The 25850-nt window shown below is 37.7% G+C and overlaps 1 protein-coding gene across 25 annotated transcripts in view; it reads right to left on the bottom strand.

Moving 5' to 3' along the window:
* Positions 1-25850, bottom strand: part of DLG2 (discs large MAGUK scaffold protein 2) — a 2066111-nt gene that overhangs the window by 13043 nt on the left and 2027218 nt on the right. For 15 of the 25 annotated variants that reach the window (XM_082410117.1, XM_082410128.1, XM_082410136.1 and 12 more), the window contains 4 exons: positions 17651-17750; positions 6097-6147; positions 5041-5142; positions 1007-1179 (listed from right to left, as the gene is read on the bottom strand). In XM_082410117.1, the coding sequence (XP_082266243.1) occupies positions 1007-1179; positions 5041-5142; positions 6097-6147; positions 17651-17750 (426 nt within the window). Of the gene's footprint in view, positions 1-1006; positions 1180-5040; positions 5143-6096; positions 6148-13493; positions 13536-16769; positions 16816-17650; positions 17751-25850 lie in introns of all 25 variants that reach the window. The other 10 variants (XM_082410118.1, XM_082410123.1, XM_082410138.1 and 7 more) reach the window with 3 other exon arrangements.

The following is a 25850-nucleotide window of genomic DNA, read 5'->3' as shown; positions in this document are numbered from 1 at the left end:
ACTAAGACGGCTCAAGCCTTTATCACTTAAATAAATTCCAAGTTTGCTATCTGTGAAATGCAGCAGTTATACAAAATGTCTAAATGCAGTTTGATTATTCACTGGCCAGAACAGTTCGAGATAACAAAGGTTGTGTCTACGAGAAAAGATGCCATTATCTGGGAAGCTGATTCGAAACAGTAATGATATAGCTCAAAGAAGCCAACTTGCCAGAGAGAAGGAAGCAGACCCACCTTCTTACTGTATTCTCAGACAGACAGGAACATTTCTTGTTTAATCTTTTTAACCAATACATTAAAAGGGGGGAAAAAGGTTGTGTCAAAACAAATCAATCCAACAAATATTACTGATATAACAAATATGATTGCCTTTTCACTCTTTTTTTTCTTCTATGAAATTGGTTCTCTGTGTTCATAGGAGATTAGGATCTTTCTTTAGGCAGATCTTAAAGGTACACTGAAGTGCTTTCCTATCCTATTCTCTCTTGAACATTCTTCTCATTTCCACGCCTTTGAAATTATCAGGAGGAGGGGAATCACAGCATCTACACCTCCTCTGAGTTAAAATATCTGCCAGCAACAGGCCAGGCAGTTCTCCCCATCTATCTACCCCTCCACCATGAGATAAAAAGTTAACTCCTGCTAACAAAAAGAATTGAGGACCCTGATCTAAACAACGAAGAGTGACAAAGTTTTTAAAGTAAATCCAATGTTGTGGCCAAAGATAAGTGAGTCAAGGACAAAGTGAATCTCCATAAACTTCAAGCTGTTAATTGCCTTTAGGTTTATAAGCTCCCTTTCCTCCTCTCCCCGCCAGGTCAGTCTTTATTGAGATTAGAATAAAGATTAATGATCCTGCTCTAAAGGGATTCTCTGCTTCGAGGTCTTAAAAGGAATATTTAATCAAAATTTAGAACTGAAATCAGGAAAGAGTAATGACCAAAAACATGCAGTTTGCCACTTGGGAACCTTCTTCAGGGGAGACGTAAGATGATTGGGGAACATACCCTTTCTGCTACAAATCTCACAGATTGCACACTGGTTCCATACAAGTTGTCATTGTACTGGCCGGCTTCTATAAACTTGTGCTCTTGGATGTCTTTCTCCATTTGTTCTCTGGAAATGACAAAGTGATAGTCTCTGCCGTCCACCTCGTAGTCACGCTTTGGCCTCGTAGTATCTTATAAAACAAAAAAGATGAAAATAAGGTAACTTTATACTCATAAACTTCCTTTATACATATTTTTTTACACCCTCAACATAGATATATAAAAATATGTAATATGAAGGACCATGACATAGTAGCAGGTACCAGGCTTAGCCTCCCACTGTAAAGACTATAAAACTAGATAAAATATATGGAAATATATTTTCAGGCATCAGAAAACAGGCAGTGCTGGGCTGTTAATACTTAAGAGCAACACGAAGGGACTCTGCATTTACTCCATTTTCATTTCCAAATGGAGAGTGTCTAAGGTCATGTAGTGCTAGCAGACTCTGAAGTTCAGCCAGACGGTGCATTTGGATGAGACACCAGAAGGGCCGCATTTTATGAGGTTACTCTCGACTTACTCTCGACCCACCTTCACAAACTCTAAAACCAAGTCAAAACTGGAAGAAGCCGATTTGTCAGTAAATTATTACCTGCCAGAACAGAAACTTAATATTCTGTAAAGGAAGATAACAAAATCCAGATGATCAATAACGCAGCATCACCATGTCTAGCACATGGTAAAAGATTACGGGACAAGCAAAGAAGTAAAAAAATGTCTCACATTAAAAAATGGACATGCAGTATAAATATATTCGGGGATTTTAAAAGATGTAAAATGAGACGGTCACAGTTAAGGAGGGACTAAAAGTCATCAACTCTAACCATAGTTAGAAATGGTTAAACTTTCTGGTAAGAAGAGAAGGGAAAATAATTTAACATTATAAATAAAAAAAAAAAAGTTAAGATAAATATGGCATGATATCACTTGTATGTGGAATCTAAGAAATACAACAAACTAGTGAATGTAACAAAAAAGAAGCAGACTCACAGATATAGAGAACAAACTAGTGGTTATGGGGGGGTGAGGGGGTGGGAGGTACAAACTACTGGGTGTAAGATAGGCTCAAGGATGTATTGTACAACACCGGGAAGATAGCCAATAATTTTGTAATAACTGTAAATGGAAAGTAACCTTTAAAAATTGTATTAAAAAAAAGAATACAGGAGGGAGTAAGATACAGTCTACACCTGCACTGCTCAGTGTGGTCACCAGCAGCCCCATTCAAGAGCACTTAAAATGGGGCTGGTCCATACGTGTAGAGTACACACTGGATTTCCGAGACTTACTACCAAAAACTATGAAATACCTCAATAATTTTTATACTGATTACAATTGAAATGGTACTGTTCTGGATATATTGGGTTAAATATAATTTATCCTTAACATTAAAAAAATGTTAAAATATTTTTGATCTTTGACCCAGATATTCTTCCTAGAAATCTATCTTTAAAAATTATCAAAACTTTGGATGAAGTTTTATCCTTAAAGATATTTGTTATATTAATTTATAAATTATAAATAATTATAACACATAATTATAATTGTATTTGAGTTATAATTCATAATATTGAAAAGTAGAGAAAACCCAAAATACCCATAAGTGAGAAAGTATTAATTATGACATAATAATCATTTAAAATAGTTATAAAATTTTAAACGATATTAAGCAAAATAAATATATATATATATATCTAATATGTGCCCAATCATGGGAGAAAATGCATGAAAAGAAAGAATAGGTAGAAATCTATGAAAATATTAGCAGTGATGTTACCTCTGGGTACCTTGTGGGATTCTGTATATTTTTTATTTTCTTGTTTAACTTTTTATCATTTTCCATGTTTTGTACAATGAACATGTATTGATTTTCATAAAATAGTGCTATTAATTAAAAAAAGAGAAAGAGAAGACTATGCAAGGTGGAGTGGACGTAAAAATGGTGCTAAAGGATGTTTTTTTTTCTTTCAAAAGTGGAGGAACAAGCTGGGAGCTGTGACGAATGGCCTAGGGTTTGACTTGATCGTTTCTATCTGGAGTCTCTCTCAGGGTATGTTCTGTGCAAGGTCTCTTCCCAGAATCCTTGCTGGGAACAGTTTCATGAGATAGCACAGTCATCCTAGTTCCCTCCTGCCCACGTACTGCACACATGCAATTCTTGCTATTCTTCTGTATTCCGGGAGACATCTGCAGTCTTGAAATGGAAGAGACACTTCAGAGCATAAAGCTTAAAAACTGTAGCGTGAGAAAGAAATATCTGTTGAGATCAGATTTAAGAGCTCGATGATCTAATAAATTAAAATTCCCTGGTGGGTTTGTCTATGTACACAGAAGGCCTCTATGTATTTTTATGTGACACAGTGGGAGTAGAGATGGAAGTGGTGAGTGGGTGGGTGGGGAATGGGAGAAGGGAGAGCCGATAGACTTTTACAGGCATGTAGCCCTGAGTGTATCAGAGGGACCCGGAGACCTGATGATTGTCCATAATGACAAGAAAGCAGATTGAAGTTTGCAGTGGCCAGGAGGGTGGGTTAAAATTTTATAATCCTTCTTGTCTGCATCGTCCCAACTCCTGAGGCTGTGAAACACTTGGGAAAGGCTATTTTGTTTTGGATTGACACACGGCCCAAAGTCATCCTGAGGTGATTTTAATAGATGGTTTTGTTTCTGATCTCTTTTATTGTAACTGATGGTGATCATCAGTTAGATCCATTAAACCTGTAACCTGCCTTCACTGACTGAGCTCGCTTTGTTGTTACAAAAAAAACTTGCATGTCCTCCAAGCGTCACACAACCCAAACGATGTGTTTGCCTGAGCTGTTTTTCAGGAACTCAGAGTCAGCTGCGTCCAGTTCGAGCTTGAGCTGGTTAAGACCACTGACCCTCCAACAGGGCAAGTGCCAATGTCCACTTGGTGACCTTCTGACATCAGGGGGTCCCAAACTCCACCCTCAGAACATGCTAATACTGCCATTTTCTGAACATGCTTGCCACGAGGGAGCCTGTAGCTTACTTGCACCTGCACAGAATGACATTTTCCTCACCTTTTTCTTCTTTCCAATCACCCTTCCCCATGCTCCCCACACCTCAGACCGCCCTGCTCCTTCGTCCCACAAATATCCCGTTTCTCGCCTTTGGGGAGGCGAGTCTGAGAGTCTGAGATTCGTTCTCCAGTCTCCTCACTTGGCTGCCTCGTGAATTAACCCTTTCTTTGTTGCAAACCTCGGCATCTCAGCGTTTGGCTTGCTGTGCGTTGGGCAAGCGAACCTGGTTCGGTAACGTTATTCTATGGGAAAAGATGCTTCAGTGGCATTTCCATCAATCAATAAGAACATACCGATGCCTATCAATAATCCTATGCTATTTTATTTATTAAAAGAAAATATTTATTTTTTATTTATTTATTTATTTTTGGCTGCATCGGGTCTTAGTTGCAGCACGCGGGATCTTTCGTTGCAGTGCGTGGGCTCTTTGTTGTAGTGCGTGGGCTTCTCTCTAGTTGTGGCGTGCAGGTTTTTCTCTTCTCTAGTTGTGGTGCACAGGCTCCAGGGTGTGTGGGCTCTGTAGTTTGTGGCACGCGGGCTCTAGCTGAGGCACGCAGGCTTAGTTGCCCCGCGGCACGTGGGATCTTAGTTCCCTGACCAGGGATGGAACCCGCATCCCCTGCATTGTAAGGCGGATTCTTTACCACTGGACCACCAGGGAGGTCACTTTTAAAAAAACAAACAAACAAACAACCTATGCTATTTTAAATGCTATGGGAGATACAAAGAAAGCATTCATCCTGCCCTCTAGGGGACCACATCATTTACTCACTAAATAGAGAACGACACATGGCAGCATAGATGAAACGTGTTCGGCGGGGAAAATTAAATGAGATGCCTGGAAAATAGGTAACTGATGGCATCTGAATCACTGGAGAGACTACTGGAGGAACAGAATTACATTTTATCATCTCAAAAGGAGACAAGCTTTGTTTAGATACTTACGAGGCACACAGGAGCCAAATTTGTCAGGGAATTCAGATATCAAGTCGTCATTGATCCGATCCTTCATGGGGCCCAGGATAATCACTGGCCGGGTATAGTTTACTGCAGAGATGGAAAGGAAGATGCAGATGAGGAGAAAGACTCGGGAACCACTGTGATCTTAAGGCAAAACTGCCAAACACCAAGAACTGGTAAGAGTATGACTTCGGTGGATAAATTGCCCATACAGCCCTGCATAGGGAAATTGATGTTTAACACCCAGTGTGCTGGCTGAGTCTACTTTCTGGAATTTATCTACTTTCTGGAATGTTTAATACCCAGTGTGTTGGCTGAGTCTACTTTCTGCAGGGAAAAACAACTGCAGTGTCTGTCAATGAAAAGAAACATTTGGAGAGGTTTTGCTTACTCTACAGTTATGCCTACACAATGTCAAAACAACTACTGAATTTAGTCAATTGAGTGGGAGAAAAAAGATTCCAAAGTAGCTATTTGACCATTGTTTAGGCAATGACTTTGAAAAGTAATCATCAGCAGTAATGACACCTTATGTTTTTATAATTTCTTTTCCTTAGCTCAAAATACTCTCCATACTCTGCTTGGATTTTCCCAATTCCTTTGTAATCATGGGGTTACAAAGAACTCTAAAGTTCATTTGGTACAATTCCTCCTCTGATGCCATTAGCCTCTGTATAAATTCCTCCCAGGCTTCGGAGCAGCCTAGAAGGTAGCTTATATCTTACGACAGGTCTGCTAAAAAGCCCTTCTTAATACTGAGTGGATGTCAATCTGCATGGAGATTTTATGCATTGATCCTGCAGGTGGGGCTCTTTATGATTTGGATGTGCTCTTTCCCATCTGGAAGGCAGTTCCATTCTCTTGGGAGCTGTCATTGCCCACATTCAGCAGGGAAGCTGTTTGCTTGGTCACAGGGCCAAAGAGAGAGCACGGTCTGGCCTGCGAACTGCTGACTATTAAGGAGTTTATTTTCCTTAGTCCTTCACTCTTTCCCTCCTGCAATGGTGTCAATCAGGAACCAAAGCATGCTGGGAAACTTACTTTCCTGTCTTGTGACAGGCTCATAAGAAAGAATGAAGTCTTCTTGCCCTCCTGAGAAGAGAAAAAAGGAAAATTACGGTGGACTAACAACCAATCACAAACCACAGCTACAAGTCCTGCTCTGCAACCCAGGAAACAGACCCACTTCAGGGTTAATTTCCCTGCTCTCTCCCTCCTTGAACCATTCCCCAAATCCCTTCACCCTCATAAAGCTGTTTAGCACTATTACAGTGTCAGGTGATCGAAGGTATAAGTCTAAGGAACAACTGGAGGCTGGCCGCCTAAGAGACCGCCTTCCGTCTGACACTGAGAAATGCAGCACTATGGCCTCATATCCAGCATTCCTACTTAAAAGGAACCCACTGAGTTCAAGGAGAGGGTCCTTCCAATAGTTTACTGCTACATTACCAGAATTTCTGGACCTTTTATTTCATCTTCCGTTTTATTTCCCAAAGAAGAACGTTCAAAAGCAAATGTCTGCTTGTTTCATTTATGAGACAAAACTTCATCAGCACACACTACAGGGCTCGGAGGATTTTACTCTGTTAATTCATCAAGAAAACGCTGGGTCAATTAAGAAGATAAAAAAATTGAGGAGGACCCTATATCACTGGTTCTAATTGCTGCTAAATCTAGCCTTGAAACTTTGAAAAGAGAAGTAAGGAAGACAATGTAGCATAAGGGTCGGCCCCCTCCAGTGTCATTTGCTATAAGCCTTCTGATTCACGATGACCCTCAAGTCAACACATAACCATGAAAAGTAAACTGGTTTTAGGCAATTATTTTTTTTAATCATCTATTTTGCCCAGTTGATGAACTAGGCACGAGATTAGTCTGATTCGGCTGCAAAACCAGAAGGCTCTATTCTTTTATTTGCATAGGCCCAGGACCAACTATCTTTTGGTGGGGAAATTGTTTAGGGCTGTTGAAAAGGGCTTTTTGTATGCTTTTCTATAGAGGAGTGTAATATGAGGTACTGTTTCCTGAAACCAAAGGGCAATGAGTCTCATTGCTTTATCTCCTCATAGCCCCTGAAACACATTCAGTCTGTCAAAGCCATGTGCTGCTCCTTCAGAAGTCACAGCCTCGGGTGAGTTAATTTCATAAAAGGAGTTAGTATTACAGACAGTTTTGATAATGACAACTGATTTTGGGAAATTAAGCGATATATGGGTAAAGCTGTGAATTACCGCTGTCTTCCCTGGGGTGGGGTGGGGGAGGGGAGTGAGGGTGTCTTACTTTTTCAAGTGTTAGAAATGGCCCCAGGCCTACGTCACATCTTACCTCACCCTCAAGCAGGGCCCACTCTCAGAACGGCACTGCTAGGCTACTTCCTAAAGTCACGGAGAATAGGCATTGGTGCTTCTTCTAAGTGGAACCTACTCATGGCTTCTCCAAAAGTGTTCAGGGGAACCTTCCCACATCAGGGCAGGGCTTGGTATGTGAGGAATCAGATTCATAATTTTTTTTTTTTATTCAGGAAAAAGTGATTCCCTTTAAAAAAAAATGAAACAACTAAAATTTACAGAGGCTGGGCCAAAAAATAATAAAGGTGATTGATTGCTAAGCTCTAGTTATCTAAAGGCTGAGATATGCAGAGGTCATAGGAATTCAGAGGATAAGTGTAAAAATGGTTGGGGAAAAAAGCATAGCTTTAGAGATAGAAGCATGGTAGACTAACACTGCAATGTTAGACTAACGTCCAGAGAAATCTCCATGGAACGATTAATATGTGGTAGGAGAATCCTGACCATGGGATAGATAACAGAGGTTTTAAATATCAGGTGATACTTATGCCTCTGCACCAGACTGGGAACCCCATACCATAGTCACCACTGTGTCCCCAGTACTTAACATAAAGAAAGAGGACAATGAATTTGCATTCTGATTTTAGTGGTAGGAGACAGGATGAGAAATGAAGCCAAAGACAGGTTCTACTTTGTGTTTCTGTCTATACGCTTTCATTTTGGGAAGTGTGGTTTTCTCTAAATAAATATAACACCTCGTGTTCCCGTGGGAATCTCTTTACAATGGCCTTGCAAATCATTCTGATGGTACATTCTAAAGGCAAACCTGAAATAAAATATTTGGTGTCAGTAACTACAATGTGTGATTCAGAAAATTAGGACAAAGCAACATAGCTTTGATTGACTTTGTTAGAACAGAGTTCTGTAGTTCTTCATTTATCCATTGCTTTTTGGTTTACTTCTAACCTACAGAAAGCACTGGTTCTTGTTCAGAGCAGTAAGACTGGCAGACAGCAGTGAAAGCATCCCTTATGTCAAGGCCCATCCCAATCCTGAAGACCCTGTGACAATCAGGGACTATGTAAGGGAGCCTGCAGGGACGCTATGGCAGCCGGGATTACATAATAGCTGTGAACTCAGCACCTGAAACCAATTTTCACTTTCATGTTCAAGAATGAAAAGCCCTAGGGGTAATGGGAGGGAGATTACGAGGGGGAGAAATAAAAAAGCCACAGCAATGAAGGAAAGATGATTCATGTCTGCATAGCACTTTACAGGCTATAAAAGGCTTTCACAGCCATTGCCTCCTATTTTTCACAGCCATTTCTTTTGAGGTAGGTGCTCTGATGATCTCCACCTTACAGATGAAGAAGTTGAGGCTCAGAGATGGGGCCTGTTTCCTCAGTAAGTAGTAGAGCCAACATTCAAAACTACACCTTTTTTGACTCCTTGTTGAGTATATGGCACTGTCTCAAAAAGGCCAGAGATGTAGAATTCTCTGTGGAGGCTGGGATATAGGGGCAGAACTTACAAATGAACAAACGGTGGGTGGCAGAGAAAGGAGCTGAACCTGGGTCAGAGTCACTGACAGGGCATAAGGTGCTCCATCTGCAAACACCAACTCTTTTTTTTTTAAATGCTGCTGTGTCATCTCCATAAAACAGTCATCCTTAGTAGTTTTTCTATCTTTTGCACAGGAGGTGTCGGCACTCAGAAATAACAGTCGACACAAGGGTACGAACGATTACTTGGTCTTGTTTTGGCAACTGCATGGCTGGAAAGAGGAGAGCGGCACAGTACTGGGGGTGGACGCCTGCGGCTGGCAGAGACTTAGCAGACACTGTTGTAACCGTCTCCACGAAACACCATCTTTAAACTGGAAGCAAGTCACAGTAAGAGGGATTCGGAGTAAGACCCTAATATGCCCTCATGATAAGGAAAAACAAGTTGTTCTTTTTTTAGAACTTTTTCAAAATTAGAAAAGAGAGAGGAGGGAAGTGAAGACCAGTGGCAGAACATTAAATGTTCTAAATTTAGTGTTTAGTGCCTGCACTGGATAAATTATGAAGAATTAACTGGGTTCCTAGAGCCATAGAATGTTAGCGCTAAGAAAGGGTTTGGAGTTCATGTGGTTTACAGATGGAAAGTCTGTAGCACATGGTGATGTCACTCCCCCTTCCGAACACTCGACATGCATCACCAATCGATCGTTGCCCGAATTACTGCTGAGCCTCACTTGGCCTCAATACTTTTCAATACAATTCTTCCGGCAGCTATTACCAGTTGGTCAAAGGGCAATCTTGATTAAAATCTGTTTCTTATATCTCTGTTCTAATCCAAGCTAGTCATTTTACATAGGAGAGAACTGAGGTTCAAAAATGTTCAGGGATTTCTTCAAGGTCACATGGTGAATTAGGGATTCAGTGTCTTCAAAGGATCTTCAGAAGATCTGTTACTATACATAGTGCCCTTAAAATCAGGCTTAGTACCTAGTTAATGCTATATAAATATTGATGCTTGTATTAACTTGGTAGGTAGTATGAAATGGTTGAAATGTACTAGATAAAACATGAAGAGGCTTGGATTACAAACTATAGGGAAGAGTGAAAATGTGTAAGTTTCAGAATTAAACTATCTTGATTGGACTTGCAGTGCCATCATATTAGTGAGGTATATAGCTCTTTGGAACTTCAGCTTCCTCATCTGTAAAACAGGGTATTAATATAAGGTATATCTCATAATTTTGTTGCAGAAATCAAATGAGATAATAATAGATGTAATAAAATTGCTTTGTAAGGGCTAAGGAACTAGAGGAAATATAAGGGCCAAACTTGAGAGGAGTGGAGAACGGAGAAGAATATGGGCACCATTTTGACTGATTCCAGAGGGAAAGTCTGGGGTCTCCTCATTTCAGTATCTTAATTTCACTCAGATCATTTCTTCAAGATCCTTGTTTTGAAAATCCTACTTAACTGATGAGCACCAATGGGTTAGGGGGAAAATCATCAGCTCCCCCATACCCATAATGACATAAAGAGCTTCACTGGGCTTTAAGGAAGGCAGGTCTTCAGCTTGTAGAGATTTGCAAGGTTTGAGATGGCATCTTGCATAATTAGACAATGTGCATTGTAACTAACTGCATTTTAGCTAGTGCTCAATATACTTGGACTTTGGAAAAAATAATTATTCTATAATTCTTGAGATGGTGCAGCAAAGGTTTGAGCTACTTATTAGAAATTGAGGTTAGTGTAAATTCATGTGTATGTGTGTGTATCTCAGAAAATACATGAGGCTTTCAAGTAAAGTTGGCACAATCTGTAACTCCAGAATGCAGTGTGAATGGTGCCCTCTGGAGCTGTGAAACACACGGGCCTGGGCTCTTCTTTCTAACCACTGACTATTTTTTTAGCCATTTTATCCCTGAGTGGACATGGAATGGTTCTAAGAGTAAAAAATAACACCTGAACATTAGTGAAAAGAGGTCTTTTTCGTATTTGTCTATACTGCTATCCACAAAACGTAGAAGTTAGTCATAATTACAGCAAAAGCCAGGAATTCAGTAGAAAAATCCAGCCTGGTTTGATTCCAAAATGGCACTTTCATGAAACCGTGTCTGTCCCAAGCCTCTGTCTTTTGTCATGCCACTGCCCTTCCTGGAAAGTTTCTTCTTCAATTTACTGAGCTGGCAAGTGCCTCATCTTTCCAAAGCTCAGCTCAAAGGCCCCTTCCTCTTTGAAATCATCTCAGAAGCCCCACTATTCTTGGGCCAGACTTTTATTCTAGAAATGGCCACACTTTGTGCTTTTTTAATGTATTGATTTCTCTCTCTCTCTCCCTATACGTGTGCTGAGTTCCAGAGTTCATTGAGATTCATATTGGGTCTTAAGGTGCCTATGAGAGAGCATGACATAGAGCAGATGATGAATGAACTAAAGAATATTCCTCTGTAATTCCTCATATTTCTATCCTGGAGAAAGAAATATCCTTTTTTCCCCTCTAAGCTATGACAAAGGCTCTTCTTACTTTTGTTCATTTGTAAAGAAAACAATTTGAATGGCTAACCTTCTGTACTCTCAGATGAGACCCAAGCCAATATAGATTATTAGACTCCACATTTTCTCTAGTTATATCCTAGAGTCCAGTTCCAACTCTTCTCTCTTCTCATAGATAATTCAAGCTGTTTGCAAGTGTTTCCTTTATTCACTCAATAAACATTTATGTGTACTTACTATTTGAGGGTGAAAAGAATTATTGATTTCATCTTGGAGCATTGCAATCAAAAACCTGTCAAACAGCTGAAAGCCTTGGTGCAATTTTTATAACTTAATGATTCTGGGAAGAACATTCCCATCTCTGAAGGAGAAGAGAGGGGCTTCTGAAATACTCTAAAAAAAGCTTTCTGAAGGAAAAGGTAGTTCCTATATACTTTCCCTAAAAGGGATTGAAAGAACAAGATTTGATGTTTTCCCTTTCTCTACCTGTATCTACAGGATGGAAGCACAACACTTAAAAATTGAAAACTGACGCCAAAGAAATTAGGGCCAAGGGTCTCCATGAAACCCAACAAATAAGTTATATTTTCCTTATACTAAATTGAGGGTACTTCAGGCGCAGGGAAGATAATCTCTGGTCACTTCTTAACCAGCCAGGTTTCTTTGTTTTAAAACCAAATGAAGAGATGGGGGAGGCAAATATTTTCCCAACTTGGGATAATCATAAAAGTATAAAAGTAGGAAGAATGTACAAATGTTAAAGATCACGTTAAGAACAAGAATGCTTTAATTCCTTTCATCAGCAGGACTTGTCATCATGTTGAGGAAGGAAATGAGGGGGTTCTAATATTATTTGGTTGATCAAAGGCATCTCATTACAACTTTTCTTCATTTCGTTCTGTGGTGTGTTTCATCTTCCTCCTCCATCTGTCATCTTTCCTCTTTTGTGCTTTTTTTTTCTATTTTTCTACCAATCTGATTATCCAAAGCCTTTCTCAAGACCCAGATTGAATTTGTCACACTTCAAGAACACTATTTGACATTCCACCTCAAAAAAAGGCATGGTTTTGTAAATTACCATGCTGTAACGGAAAAAAACAAAAATAAAAGCTATTCTATTCTTCTATTCTTGTTTTCAATTAATACAAGCAAAAAGACAAAAAACAAAACAAAACAGAAAAAAATACCCCAAAACAAAAACCTCCAACCAATTTCTATCTTGGTAGCTGAGGGTCATATGTATTGGGCCTGCAATTTTCTAATATCCTCAGCAATTGCTTTTTGAGTAACCCATTTCACTAAGGCGTATAAATAAATATTACAGAAATTGCAAGGATCCCAGTAATAACATGTACCTATTTTAGTCACCAAAAACCTGTACGTGGTAAGAAACCACAAGAACAGATAAAAAGGATGTGCTTGGCATTTGGTGAATATTTTTATATCGCTAAGCAAATGGCTTGAGGTGACCAAACAAACACCAGAAATAATTTTTAAATGGTTACCTACCTTTTCAGTTAAGCTTTCTGATCCAAGATTTGTTCACTTTTAAACAAAATGTGAGTTTCTTCAACATTAGAGGATGAAACTTTTTCATCTCTTCCCAACCATCAAAATTTAAAGTTAGATATAACATAGTATCTACCTCAAAATATTAATCAAGGAGAGAAGAGATATATAAGGTTCATGCTCCATTTAAAAGGAACACTGTAATTTATCAGGATTTCTCTTGTGAAGGGGAGCCAGGAACAGAAAGGAAAAGGCAAAAGGAGAAGGAAAATAAAACCATGAAAACTTTTCAACCTTTCTGCAGGGAGTTTAAATTATTTTGGAGGACAGAATGTCAGAATCCACCAAGTCGAACTTTACCCCCACCTTCTCTAGGAGAATTGCATCATCAGGCCACAGCCAGCTGAGGTTGGAGTCATTTATTAGCAAGACTGCTGCCTCTCGCACAAATCACACGAGTCCACCCACGGCCCTAGTGTCTTTGGTATCTTTCCACATCAGATGATGATTTCATTTCAAGCCATTTGCTTTGGATGAGGATGATAAAGGGCAGCAATTGAAAAACAACGACAGCAAAAATCTGAAATGCACACCACAGGCAAAGGGGCAATTGCAAAGAAAAGAATCACAAACCAAAGCAATAACTTACGGTAGCTACTTTCGCTATCGCTGGCATTAGAAGAAACATGTTCTGCAAGAACAGCACAGCAAATTAAAGAGATACCAAGCGCTGGAGAGCAGCCAGAACTTAAAGGAATACCATGCAAGGCTACTAGAAATGTGAGCGAAAGGCAAGTAAGAGGCTGCAGAGGAGACGCATTAAGAAAACTCAGATAAGATGAAGATGAAAACTTTATCTCTGTTTTCCAGGAAGCTACTACTTGATTGCTGTATCTTCTTTTTTAGCAAACAGTAAAGTATGTTTAATTATAAAAAATGCATAATGTCCATCTAAGCACTTTTCTTTTTATAAATACTTTGACCCATTCATGTTGCTCTGATTTTCCAGATTCTTGTTACAAAGGTCAATGTCTCTCAACTGGATGTTCTTGACTATAAATTCAAGAGATTCTGGTATGCAGGGACTGTTTTCTTGCAGGCTTTTTGTTGCTGTATTTTGCCTTTACGTATTTTGCAGGAATATTGCATTTCAAATTGCCAGTTGATCCCTGGAATCCCTTGAATTTTATTTCTATTTAAATACTTCCTAAACTAATTCACAAGATGAAAGAGATTGTTGAAGAACTTTCCTGCTTCAGTGAGTGTGTAGGAAATCTTGGAGGAAGAAATGAGTCACTGAAAAATGTTTTATGAGTCAGTTCAATATTTCCTTGTTTTTATTTTAAGATTCTTGCTTGGATAGCTATTAGGTTCTGGAGGAATGGAACAGGCAGAAGATAAACGGTCTGATACTAAGCACAGGTTCTGGCACGAAGTATGTTTTTAATTCATGCTGAATGACTGCACAAGTATACAGTGATATTTTGAACTTTTTTTTTTTCATAAAAACACAGTTTAACTAGCATAACAGGGACGTATTGGTTATGTGCCAGAATTAGGGCTTTATTTCCATAATCACTTCCTTTCATCTGTACTATTTATTAAGCTATAGAAGATAAATTCATCAACTTACTAACTTCTTTGTATATCAGGCTAATTGAATGAAGAATATGCGACTATTTGATTTCTGAAGCTCATTAGCAATAAATTCAGCTTTCTAAAAAGTGACAATTGTTGTACATCTTTAGAAAAAAGGAAAAGAATATAGAACATTATTCTCTAACAGTTAAAAAAAGTGCTTTAAAATGTATTTGCTATTATAGATTCTTGGATGGATTAGTTTTCATTTTTTAGCTTTATTAAGATATAACTGACAGATAAAATTGTAATATATTTTAAAGTGTACTGTGTGATGTAGTGATACATGTGAACACTGTGAAAGGACTCCCACAATAGTGTTAGTTAACACATCCTAGACGGATTAATTTCAGAGCATGAAACTAATGAAAATCAAAGCATGGGTTAAATTCACCCGAATCATTTCTCTTTGTGTGGGTGTTTGACCAGAACTGCATTATTAATTTAGGTACATACGTTACAAGTGCAAAGAGGCACTAGGGAAAGAAGTGTGGATGAATTAGTGCATATTTGTTTTTTGTTACTGAAAAGAAAGTCTATGTACACACCCAACAATGGCATATTTTCACGTGTGTGATTATCACAAGTACCTTGACTTGAAGATGACAGGTTTATTTTTGTTTTGTTTTTGATTTTTACTTTGAAAATAATTTAGAATGAAGCTACACTATAGAAATTTAGAAGCATGCAGTGTTTTATTTAACGACCAATCTCTCTTAACATCAAGATACTGTTTAACAGACTTTTTCTATTTTGTAGGTAAAAAGAAATTAAAAATATGTTCCAGCTAAAGTCCAAATTATGGCTACCAGTAGCGTTAACTGGCAAATAACTACCTAGTAAAATCTGTTCAATTTTTAAAGAGTAAACAAACCTTTGGATTTAAAAGGGCATCATTCTAGATATAAAAAGGCATAACTTATATTTTTGACTCTCCAATAGCAGCTACTTTTTAGTGATGTTCATATTAACAATATATTAAAATACTCCCCACCCCCACTGAAAATTTAAGAAATTCTCTCGGGTGGTACTTGATGCTATCCAGATACTGTTGAAATCAACATTTGAATTTCAGCCACCAATTCAAGAAAAATTTCATGACATAATCCATACAGAGATTCAAAGATAAAGTTTTCATCTTTAAGGAGATCAGTAGTTACTCTTGATCAGATTTTGTTTTCTAAATATACATATCTAAAAAAAAAAAAGAGTCCAAATTAACAATTTGAAGGATGAAGGGTATCATTACGCAGTGTTATATAACCAGCTCTTGAAAACAAAGTCCAGCTCAATGTTATTTTGTTTTATGGAAATGAAATGAACAACTTCTAAAAATATTGCCCACAGCTGTTAAATTAAAACAAAAGAAAACAAACAAAAATGAACATGTGATACAGCTGCAAAAGACACAAAACTGTTCTTAGTTCATTGATGCCTACACAATGGAGTTAGTATTAAAGAAAGAAAAATCATAGTATAGTGTATTAATACACAGAATTATTATTTTTTGTTAGTGCAATGAGACAGAATAAAGGCATTAATAACTAGAAAATTTTAAAGTTTAATGTATTTTTCTTTCCACTCTAAACCATAAAATGAAGATCTGGTTATGCAATGCAGCTAATAAATCACTGATAGAAAAACATATTAATACATATCTAAAACTTTATCATACAAACATTTCAAGCAGGATCACCGCAAGTCAGAAAAAAAAATCAGTCAAAGTTAATAGCAAAGAATTATTCATGGAAGATCAAATAGCTTAATATTTACTTTTTGAGAATGCATGTTCCTTTTGACTATAAAACAGCTCCTTTACTAATAGCAAAGTACAACCCAATTATGGAATTTGGCAAGGTCATTAAGTATGTCTGGGGGAAAAGCCAGAAGAAAGAATATAAAATACATTTCTGCTTTCCTGGTCTAGAGCATTTAACTCGCCCTTTCTTTCAACATGGCTTCTTGCTCCCTGGGAGGTATCAGGCGGCAGAGCAAGGGATGCCACGGCGGCATCAGGACCATGCTGGTCACATCACACGGTCAGAAAGGGAAGGTGTGAACTGCAACGGAAGTTACAGTGCCTGAGACACTTTGCTTTTAAATGCTGACATGCAGAACAAAACGGCTGAAAATTGCTTTTGTAGGAGCATTCGCAGCTAGGTAACAAATAAAACTCGTATCTTGTGCATGCTAGGAGTGAAAGGCCCTCGAGAAAAGGAACAAAAGCGAAACTCAAAAGGAAAGAAAAAGAAAAGAAAAGTTACAGTGACCATTCCTGGGAACTTACTCAGAGTCTTTGTTCCATAACCGTCGTCACCTAATCCGGGGATGTCCTGCATGGAAGTCCCCAGAGAGAGCAATGAGAGAGGGAGAACAGCCACGGAAGAGGAAGGAAGAAGTCAGTGGAGTTGAAATGGATACTACCATGACAGACCGTGTTGCCTGAGCAATCTGGATCCCATGCTCTCTTCTTCTGAAACAACTTTCACCCCAAACTCCCTGGACTGAGACTCAAGGATTTGTAAAGCAACTCGAAGGGTTTAAGCCGAAGATTATTATGAAAAAGAGAAAGAGTCAGCAGATGTCATTTTTGCCCACTGTCAGTATTGCCACAGCAACGTACCACTGAGAGCGATGATCCCCTCCGAGTTTCATGGCCAATTCTCAGTCTGAGCATCCACCCAATACAAGCTCACTGCTCAGTAAGGAAGTGTTTACTATTTGCTGGGAGGGAAAGAGTGAACAAATGCTGGTAATCAATAAAGGGAATTTAATCACTCCCAGTTATGCTAGCATTCCAAAACAATACACGTGGCAATGGCATCTAATATTTCTGTCCAGAAAAGAATTTGTCTCGAGCCCTTGGAGAGTTGCGTGATAGAAAACGCGAACCAGACCCAGTCCTGGTCACAGATAAATGCTGTTTGGAAGCAAAGTGCCTGCTTCCTCAGGTCCCTCTCCAATGCGTTCTGCAAAGAAGAGCTCCATCCAGGGAAGGATCCAGACCGCAGCCAAACACTGGTCACAGTAGTAAAGCCCTGACCTGCCTGCCTGCCGTGTGTGTTTGCCTAGGCGTGTGGCGTGGGGGAGCCTACGTCATGCGTGTTGCCCGTGAAGGATTTTTTTCTCTTGTGTTGCAGGTGACATTCTCTTCGAGAATCTACTTACGTTCAGGATCACTGGTTTCCTGCTCACTCTGCTCCTTGTTCTTGTAGAATGGGAATTTTCGTGAAAAGATGAAGCTCTTTTTACGCTTGTCATTGAATGACTGTGAAGGAGAAAAGGCATGGGGCAAAAACAGGGGACGTCTAATTGTTGTCACACTCATGCTGACAAAACAACTAGTTTGTAAAAGCAGAGACAGCTGTAGTGACGCAAGTGGATAGTCTAAAGGGGTGCGGGAGGGTCCCTAAAGGCAGATTTTAGTTTCCAGGAGTGTAAATTCTGAAAAATGACACCTTGGGAAAACTGTCTCCTAATTAAAAGGCAGGTAAATGACGATGGGGGAAATGAATATTAAATTGGAAGTAGAAGACCCTCTGTCCGGCTCTGTAACTTGCTAATTCATCACCTTAGACAGGTAACTGAATCTCTTTGAACCTCAGTATCTACTTCATCTGCATATTGAGGATCATGACAGCAGCTCTTAGGTTGTGAGACTCATGTAAGGCAGTATAAACATAAAGTGCTATACAAAATGTCATCTTTATAATCATTATCATCAGGTAGAAAAGACTTTACTAGAGACGCTAGACACATCAGTGTCTACATGTCTTTTTAAATAACTGGAATTTGAGTTACTTCAGCTTGAATTTAATCAAAACCTCAGAGATGTGTGTGGATTTATGATATATGATGATTTCGTTCCCACACAGATATATGATAATTACAGTATTATATTTTCATTCAAAAGAGATTTTAAAGATCATTGAGCTCCAAGCCCTCACTTGTAGACAGGGGGCCAGAGGCACAGAGAGGCTGAGTCCCCTGCCAGTATCACAGAGCTAGCTGGTGACAGTCAAGACACCATAAACCAAAATCTATTAAAATTGCTGCTAAAGAGGTATTAACTTGATATTCACTCAAGCAAGGGAGATATAATGGCCACTTATCTATATTCTGATATGACAAGAAAAAATGGAAGAAGCGCTGTCCTTAAAAATGTAAACCACTCCATTACCTTAAATGAGGTGGAATTTAAAATAATACAGATAGATGTAACAGAATACATGTATCAGCACTTATTCATTCAAGTGAATATCAGATGCTTGCCTAAAAGACTTCTTAAGAAAATTTCATTTATTCCCACTGTTGCTGTTATGTAAATGCTATCTGGGGTTCTTCTTTGGGAAACGCGTTCTTAATCATTTATAGGCTATAAGCCATGCAAGTCTTGGTAATTTCATATTGACGTATCATTTTAAAAACATGTTTTGCCAGCTTATTTGACTGACTTGGCTCTGAGGGTCTCTCTCCAAGAAACAAGATTTGTTACCACACAGGTATTAGTGTGCCAAAGACTGAAGGTAATTTGACAAGGGGTATTCTAAAACGGTTTTAGCAATGACAGCTGATAGGAATAAATGCAGAGCTAGCAAGGTGACTACTTGGAAAAAACAGCACTTGTTTGGATATTTTGGCCCATTGGCGGGAATCAGTTATGTGCTCTTATGAATTTGATGCTTGACAAAACGGTATAAATAACTTATTTTCTTTGTATGCTCATGCACTCCTATATCTAATATCCATTTTGGTAGTCATGTTCATTTAGGAAATATTAAAGTATTAAAATGTTGGTGCTGTCATTCAGTAATTCATTACTTTTTTAGTTAGGAAATTTCACCAAAGTCAGTTGAGCTTAATTTTATGTACCATTAAGAAGGCTTTAAGAAAACTAAATCAAATATTTAATAAATCCTGAAATTAGGGGACATATTTTGTATTTCATATTCAAGAACTAGAAACACATTCTCAGGGAAAAAAAGAAGTATCACTTCAGAATTTATTACTCTGCTGACAGCACTTGTGTTCAATATAGTTTTATCATAATTTGTAATTGAGGGATTGGTGTCCGAAGACAAGGCTGGGAACTACCCCACAAATTTTCCCAGTTAAAAAATGGTAAGTCCTTAAAGGAACATTAAATATTCTTGCATCACTCCAGTTTCATGCCACTTTTACATTTCAAGCATATTTAACTTCAGTAACTGAAAATAAAAGAAAAAAAATATCATGTAAGAATTAATGACACGTGATATTGCAAGATATGTTAGACATTTAACTTCAACATTACGGATGGCTTGTCATGCAAAAAATAAAAACTTACATATTTTCATGCAAATACAAAACAATGCCAGGAGGAATAAAGCCTGGGGTTAAAATGTAGACATGAATGCACAATGTGGAGGCCTTTTGAGGGCCATATGGGGCCGCATGCAAACCACATTGTTTAAATTGTCTCTTGGGGTCAAAGGAAAATGAAAATGTGTTGTTTGTGATTCATTCTTTTATCTTTTCAAAGCAAGGACTATAATGTGTTAACATTTCCCGAGTATGAAAATGTTGTGTATCATGAGTCATCTGATTGGGACATCATAATATTTAGCACCACACTTTTTAAAAGAACAGAAAATGCATAATAATTCCTCAAAAATAAAATTATCTAACATATCACTCTATTACCGAAAGCCACTTTGTACTGGAGTTAAAGAAAAGGTAATGGAATCATTCATTGGTGGTCACATTGCCTTACATTTATAGACACAAAACCAAATCACAACTTCCCTTCACATGCACAGATTTAAAAGTCACACATTTAAGGTCTTAGTTAAACATTTCAACTAGAAGAGGTTATATGTGGTTTATGGTGCTCTAATCTATTCTTTATTTTGTTAAACATGTATAATACCATTATATAAGCTTTTGTTTTCACTGCTGTTAGTTTTTTCTTTTAATTTAGAAAAGAAAAAATCTGTTACACGAGTGTTAGGTGAGAATAATAAATCAGCACTTTTACTATTCATGGAACACATCGTTCTAAAGCAACTGAAGGCTAACCTACAGCTCTATTAATCATACTTGATCAGTGCTATTTTCCTCTACATTACAGTATCTTAAATTCCAATCCATTGTCTTCATGGCAGAAAACTTCTTTGAGCAGAGATTTTGAAAATACCAATCACACGTGGCAAGTGGAAAGTTGGCATATCTAAGAATTCCATTGTGGAATTTGACCTGGATTATTGAGTTCTTATGAACAGAAATGGTAAAAAGACAACAAGTAACATTTGCTGAGACTTATTATGTGCCAGGCTTGGTTCTAAAGGCTCTGCATATGCGAATCTCCACAGTAACTTCATGAGGTTGGTACCATCATTATTCTCATATTACAGATGAGGAAACTAAAGTTTACAAATCTTCTGTTACTTGCCCAGAGTCACACAGTTGGTGAGCAGTGAAGTTAGAATCTGAATTTGCAAATACTCCTGGTTGCAAATATTGCTGGTCTTAGAGCAAGAAAAGTTTCCGTAACTCAAGCCTGTTTCAAGTTTATATTTAAAATCATTAGCATCTGACTTTCTTAAGTAATACTGTAATCTGTCTTCTTTCCCACAGCTTCACGGCTTGGCAATTATTTATTTAAGCCATCAGATGCTATTGGCTTCAACAATATTTTTGTGGGATATCCTGCTACAATTTTTTGAGACCCTTTCATGTTTTGAGGGTTCTATTCTATTGTACTTGTTTTTAAATAATGTACAAAAATAAAGTAAAAAAATTTCAGTGGGACAGGTTATGAACGGCTTTTAAAAGGTAAGTGCCCATGAGGGGCAAATCTACAGACAAAGTAGATTAGTGGTTGGTTGGGGCTGAGTGAGGGTAGGGGGTACAGAGAATGGGAAGTGACAGCTAATGGGTATAGTGTTAGCTTTAGGAGAGATGAAAATGTTCTAAAATTAGATTGTGGTGATGGCTGCATAACCCTATGACTATACTAAACAACACTGAATTGGACACTTTAAGTCTGTGAATTGTATACTATGTGAATTATATCTCAATAAGGTCTTAAAAAACAAAAAGAACCCTCTCCCTAACCTCCACACTATGGGATGAAAGCAAACAATCACAGCATGTTTTAAATTTTACTTGGTGTAAATATTTTTTATCTTTAATTGAATGAGAGGAAACCTCCCTCTCCAACCCTTGCAGTCAGTCAGATACACATGCCTTGTTTATCTGATTCTGTGTGTCTCTGTTAAGTGAATACCCTTCATGTTGTGACAGACATTAGAACACTCATTACAGGAGTCAGCGTATTATTACTGTCACTCAGAAGTCTCCAAGTTGTTAGGTCAAATGGCACGAAACTGTGCAGCCTGACCCCACAATGTAATGGCATTGGTGAACTGGTTTAAGGTAAAATACACGCTTCATGAAGAAAAGAAACAAAACAAAAAACTCAAATTGCTCCTTCTCCCACTCAAATCCCATGTTTTTAAAGACACATGAGTGAATCTTGATGTGTTTTTATCCTTTTCGTTCAGAAAACTTTAAAACGAGGGGCATTTTAAAGTTTTTCTTCTTCGTGTTCTAATTTTTCAAGCTTCAAATGTTTCATAGTTCTAAAAAGTCACATTCATGATATGAATGTTCTCTAGGCAGAATTTGATTTAAATGTGTACTGAGCTCATATACACCTTTTTCTGTGCCCTCTTTTATCTCTCATGTTTTTTTCCCTCTTCATTCTTGTCTCTCCTCCTCTAAAATAATTGTGTTCCCTTTGGAAGGTTGTTACTATAAGTTTGGGCCACCACTTTGTATTATACACATCATGTTTTCATACAGAAGAAAAGAGAAGTTTAAAACAAGAGAGGTCCAAAAACAGGTAACAATGAAGCAAAGAGGTTGTTAAAGGAAAGACAGGAGTTGGCCTGAGATATGTCTGTTCTAGAAACGTGTCTGAATGGATGTGTGTCTACAACAGTGTGTCTGTAAATGTGTCTGTAACAGTGTCTCAGGGTTCTGTTTGCAGGGCTAATGAATTAATGCATCTAGGCATTGAGCATCAATGGCTGGTAACATCACACACACAAAAAGACAATCAGATGAATGTGCTTCCTGATGGGAAAACAAAATATTACCACAAAGTAGTTCTGTAAACCTCTACTCTCAAAAGAAAAGGAAAGAAAACCCTCCTTTGCCAATGAGTCTGAATCTAACCAAACCTCTAGATCCAACTACCAGTTTACAGAAATAAAGAGGACAGAGAAACCTGCTAAATTATACTACAAAGAAAATCTGGAGCAAACTCTGTAAGACAAATGACCTGGTTTCTTAAATATAAAAATGGAAACAGAACAAACAAAAAAATGGGGGAAAACATATAAATCAGAAGAGAACTAAGAGGGATCAACCAACTGCAATAGATTTCACTTCCGGTTCAAGCAAAGAAATTGTATAATAAAGAAACAAAAAAGCATTTATGATATTTATGAGTCAATTTAAGACCTGAAATAGATGGAATATTAATCCAATAATTATTAATTTTTACGTGTGATAAATGGCATTGTGGTCATGCCATATTTAGGTAGTTACAGTTGAAATAAGTTAATGCATTGAATTTGCTTCAAAAAAAATATGGGAGAAACATAGTACTCTGACTACTTACCCTCAGAATATATTCTAAAGATAGAATTGTAAAGAAATTTTGAACTTCACTTAGGAGGCTTATTGTCAGTTGAATTCTGAAACTATTTGGTGTGTGAGTAATGAGCAAGTGAGTAAAACACACTGATGTTGTGAAACAAGGTTGTCCTTGTGAAAGAAGGGTAAGGTACAATCATGGAATGAGGTAAGGAGAGGAAAAATCTTATGATGGTAAACAGTAATCAGAAGCATCTGATATAAATTTATGATTTTTCTAAACAAATTTATTTTTCTTTCTCTGCCCATTAAAGGAGCCTAGATGTAATGATATCCCAGAAGCAAAAAGCACACCTGGTGCTCAGATTTTGTTTTCTAAATGCCATTTCCTACAAAAAAGAGCTAGGTTTTTGTGTTTTTTCTTGAGAAATGGCTGATTTCATGAGCAGGTAAAGTAAAAGGTAAGTCTGAAACATTTTGTTGGACTGGAAAGTAAAAAGTACTAAACATAAACACAAAAATAACACAAAATTTAGAAAACCTAGAACTAATGATGGCATGTCAAAAGGACACCAAAGCCAGTTTAAAACGGATCACACCAGCCAAATCTAGACAAGTTGAATACTAAAATGAATAATGACAGAAATGGAGTATAACACATTGAATTAAAAAAGAAAATCATGAGTCCATAAAGATTACCCAAAATACCTAAATTAAATAATTAATAATGGGGAAAAAGAGAAAGTTCTCTTATGTAGAATGTTAATAACTATAGAAGATATAATAAAGTTAGGAAATCACCATTTTTTGACTACCATAATAATAATTAATTCAGGCAAGAATCATCAGTGGTTACGAAAACTATTGATTAAAAATTTGTTGGGGAACAGGATACATTATCTTCTTTTTTTTTTCATTTCTAATTTTATTGATTTGAGTCCTCTCCCTCTTTTTTTGGATGGGTCTGGCTAAAGGTTTATCAATTTTGTTTATACTCTCAAAGAACCAGCTTTTAGTTTTATTGATCTTTGCTACTGATTTCTTTGTTTCTATTTCATTTATTTCTGCTCTGGTCTTTATGATTTCTTTCCTTCTACTAACTTCGGGTTTTGTTTGTTTTTCTTCCTCTAGTTCTTTTAGGTGTATGGTTAGATAGTTTATTTGAGATTTCTCTTGTTTCTTGAGGTAGGATTGTATTGCTATAAACTTTCCTCTTAGAACTGCTTTTGCTGCATCCCACAGGTTTTGGGTCGTCGTGTTTTCGTTGTCATTTGTCTCTATGTATTTTTTGATTGCCTCTTTGATTTCTTCAGTGATGTCTTGGTTATTTAGTAACGTATTGTTTAGCCTCCATGTGTTTGTGTTTTTTGTGGGTTATTTCCCTGTAATTTATTTCTAATCTCATAGCGTTGTGGTCAGAAAAGATGCTTGATATGATTTCAACTTTCTTAAATTTACCAAGGCTTGATCTGTGACCCAAGATATGATCTATCCTGGAGAATGTTCCGTGTGCATTTGAGAAGAAAGTGTAATCTGCTGTTTTTGGATGGAATGTCCTATAAATATCAATTAAATCTATCTGGTCTAATGTGTCAATTAAAGCTTGTGTTTCCTTATTAATTTTCTGTCTGGATGATCTGTCCATTGGTGTAAGTGAGGTGTTAAAGTCCCCCACTATTATTGTGTTACTGTTGATTTCTTCTTTTATAGCTGTTAGCATCTGCCTTATGTACTGAGGTGCTCCTATGTTGGGTGCATATATATTTGTAATTGTTATATCTTCTTCTTGGATTGAACCCTTGATCATTATGTAGTGTCCTTCCTTGTCTCTTGTAACACTCTTTATTTTAAAGTCTATTTTATCTGATATGAGTACTGCTACTCGAGCTTTCTTTTGATTTCCATTTGCATGGAATATCTTTTTCCATCCCCTCACTTTCAGTCTGTATGTGTCCCTAGGTCTGAAGTGGGTCTCTTGTAGACAGCATATATATGGGTCTTGTTTTTGTATCCATTCAACGAGCCTGTGACTTTTGGTTGGAGCATTAAATCCATTCACATTTAAGGTAATTATCGATATGTATGTTCCTATTAGCATTTTCTTAATTTGTTTTTGTAGGTCCTTTTCTTCTCTTGTGTTTCCCACTTGGAGAAGTTCCTTTAGCATTTGTTGTAGAGCTGGTTTGGTGGTGCTGAATTCTCTTAGCTTTTGCTTGTCTGTAAAGCTTTTGATTTCTCCATCGAATCTGAATGAGATCCTTGCTGGGTAGAGTAATCTTGGTTGTAGGTTCTTCCCTTTCATCACTTTAAATATATCGTGCCACTTCCTTCTGGCTTGTAGAGTTTCTGCTGAGAAATCAGCTGTTAACCTTATGGGAGTTCCCTTGTATGTTATCTGTCGTTTTTCCCTTGTTGTTTTTAATAATTTTTCTTTGTCTTTAATTTTTGTCAATTTGACTACTATGTGTCTCGGCGTGTTTCTCCTTGGGTTTATCCTGCCTGGGGCTCTCTGCACTTCCTGGACTTGGCTGGCTATTTCCTTTCCCATGTTAGGGAAGTTTCCGACTAATCTCTTCAAATATTTTCTCGGGTCCTTTCTCTCTCTCTTCTCCTTCTGGGACCCCTATAATGCGAATGTGGGTGTCTTTAATGTTGTCCCAGAGATCCCTTAGGCTGTCTTCATTTCCTTTCATTCTTTTTTCTTTATTCTATTCTGCGGCAGTGA

Source organism: Balaenoptera physalus (genome assembly GCF_965194825.1).
Source record: "Balaenoptera physalus genome assembly, chromosome: 10".
NCBI lineage: Eukaryota > Metazoa > Chordata > Mammalia > Artiodactyla > Balaenopteridae > Balaenoptera > Balaenoptera physalus.
The sequence above is the reverse complement of the archived record's forward strand: the minus strand, read 5'-3'. Positions and strand labels throughout refer to the sequence as shown.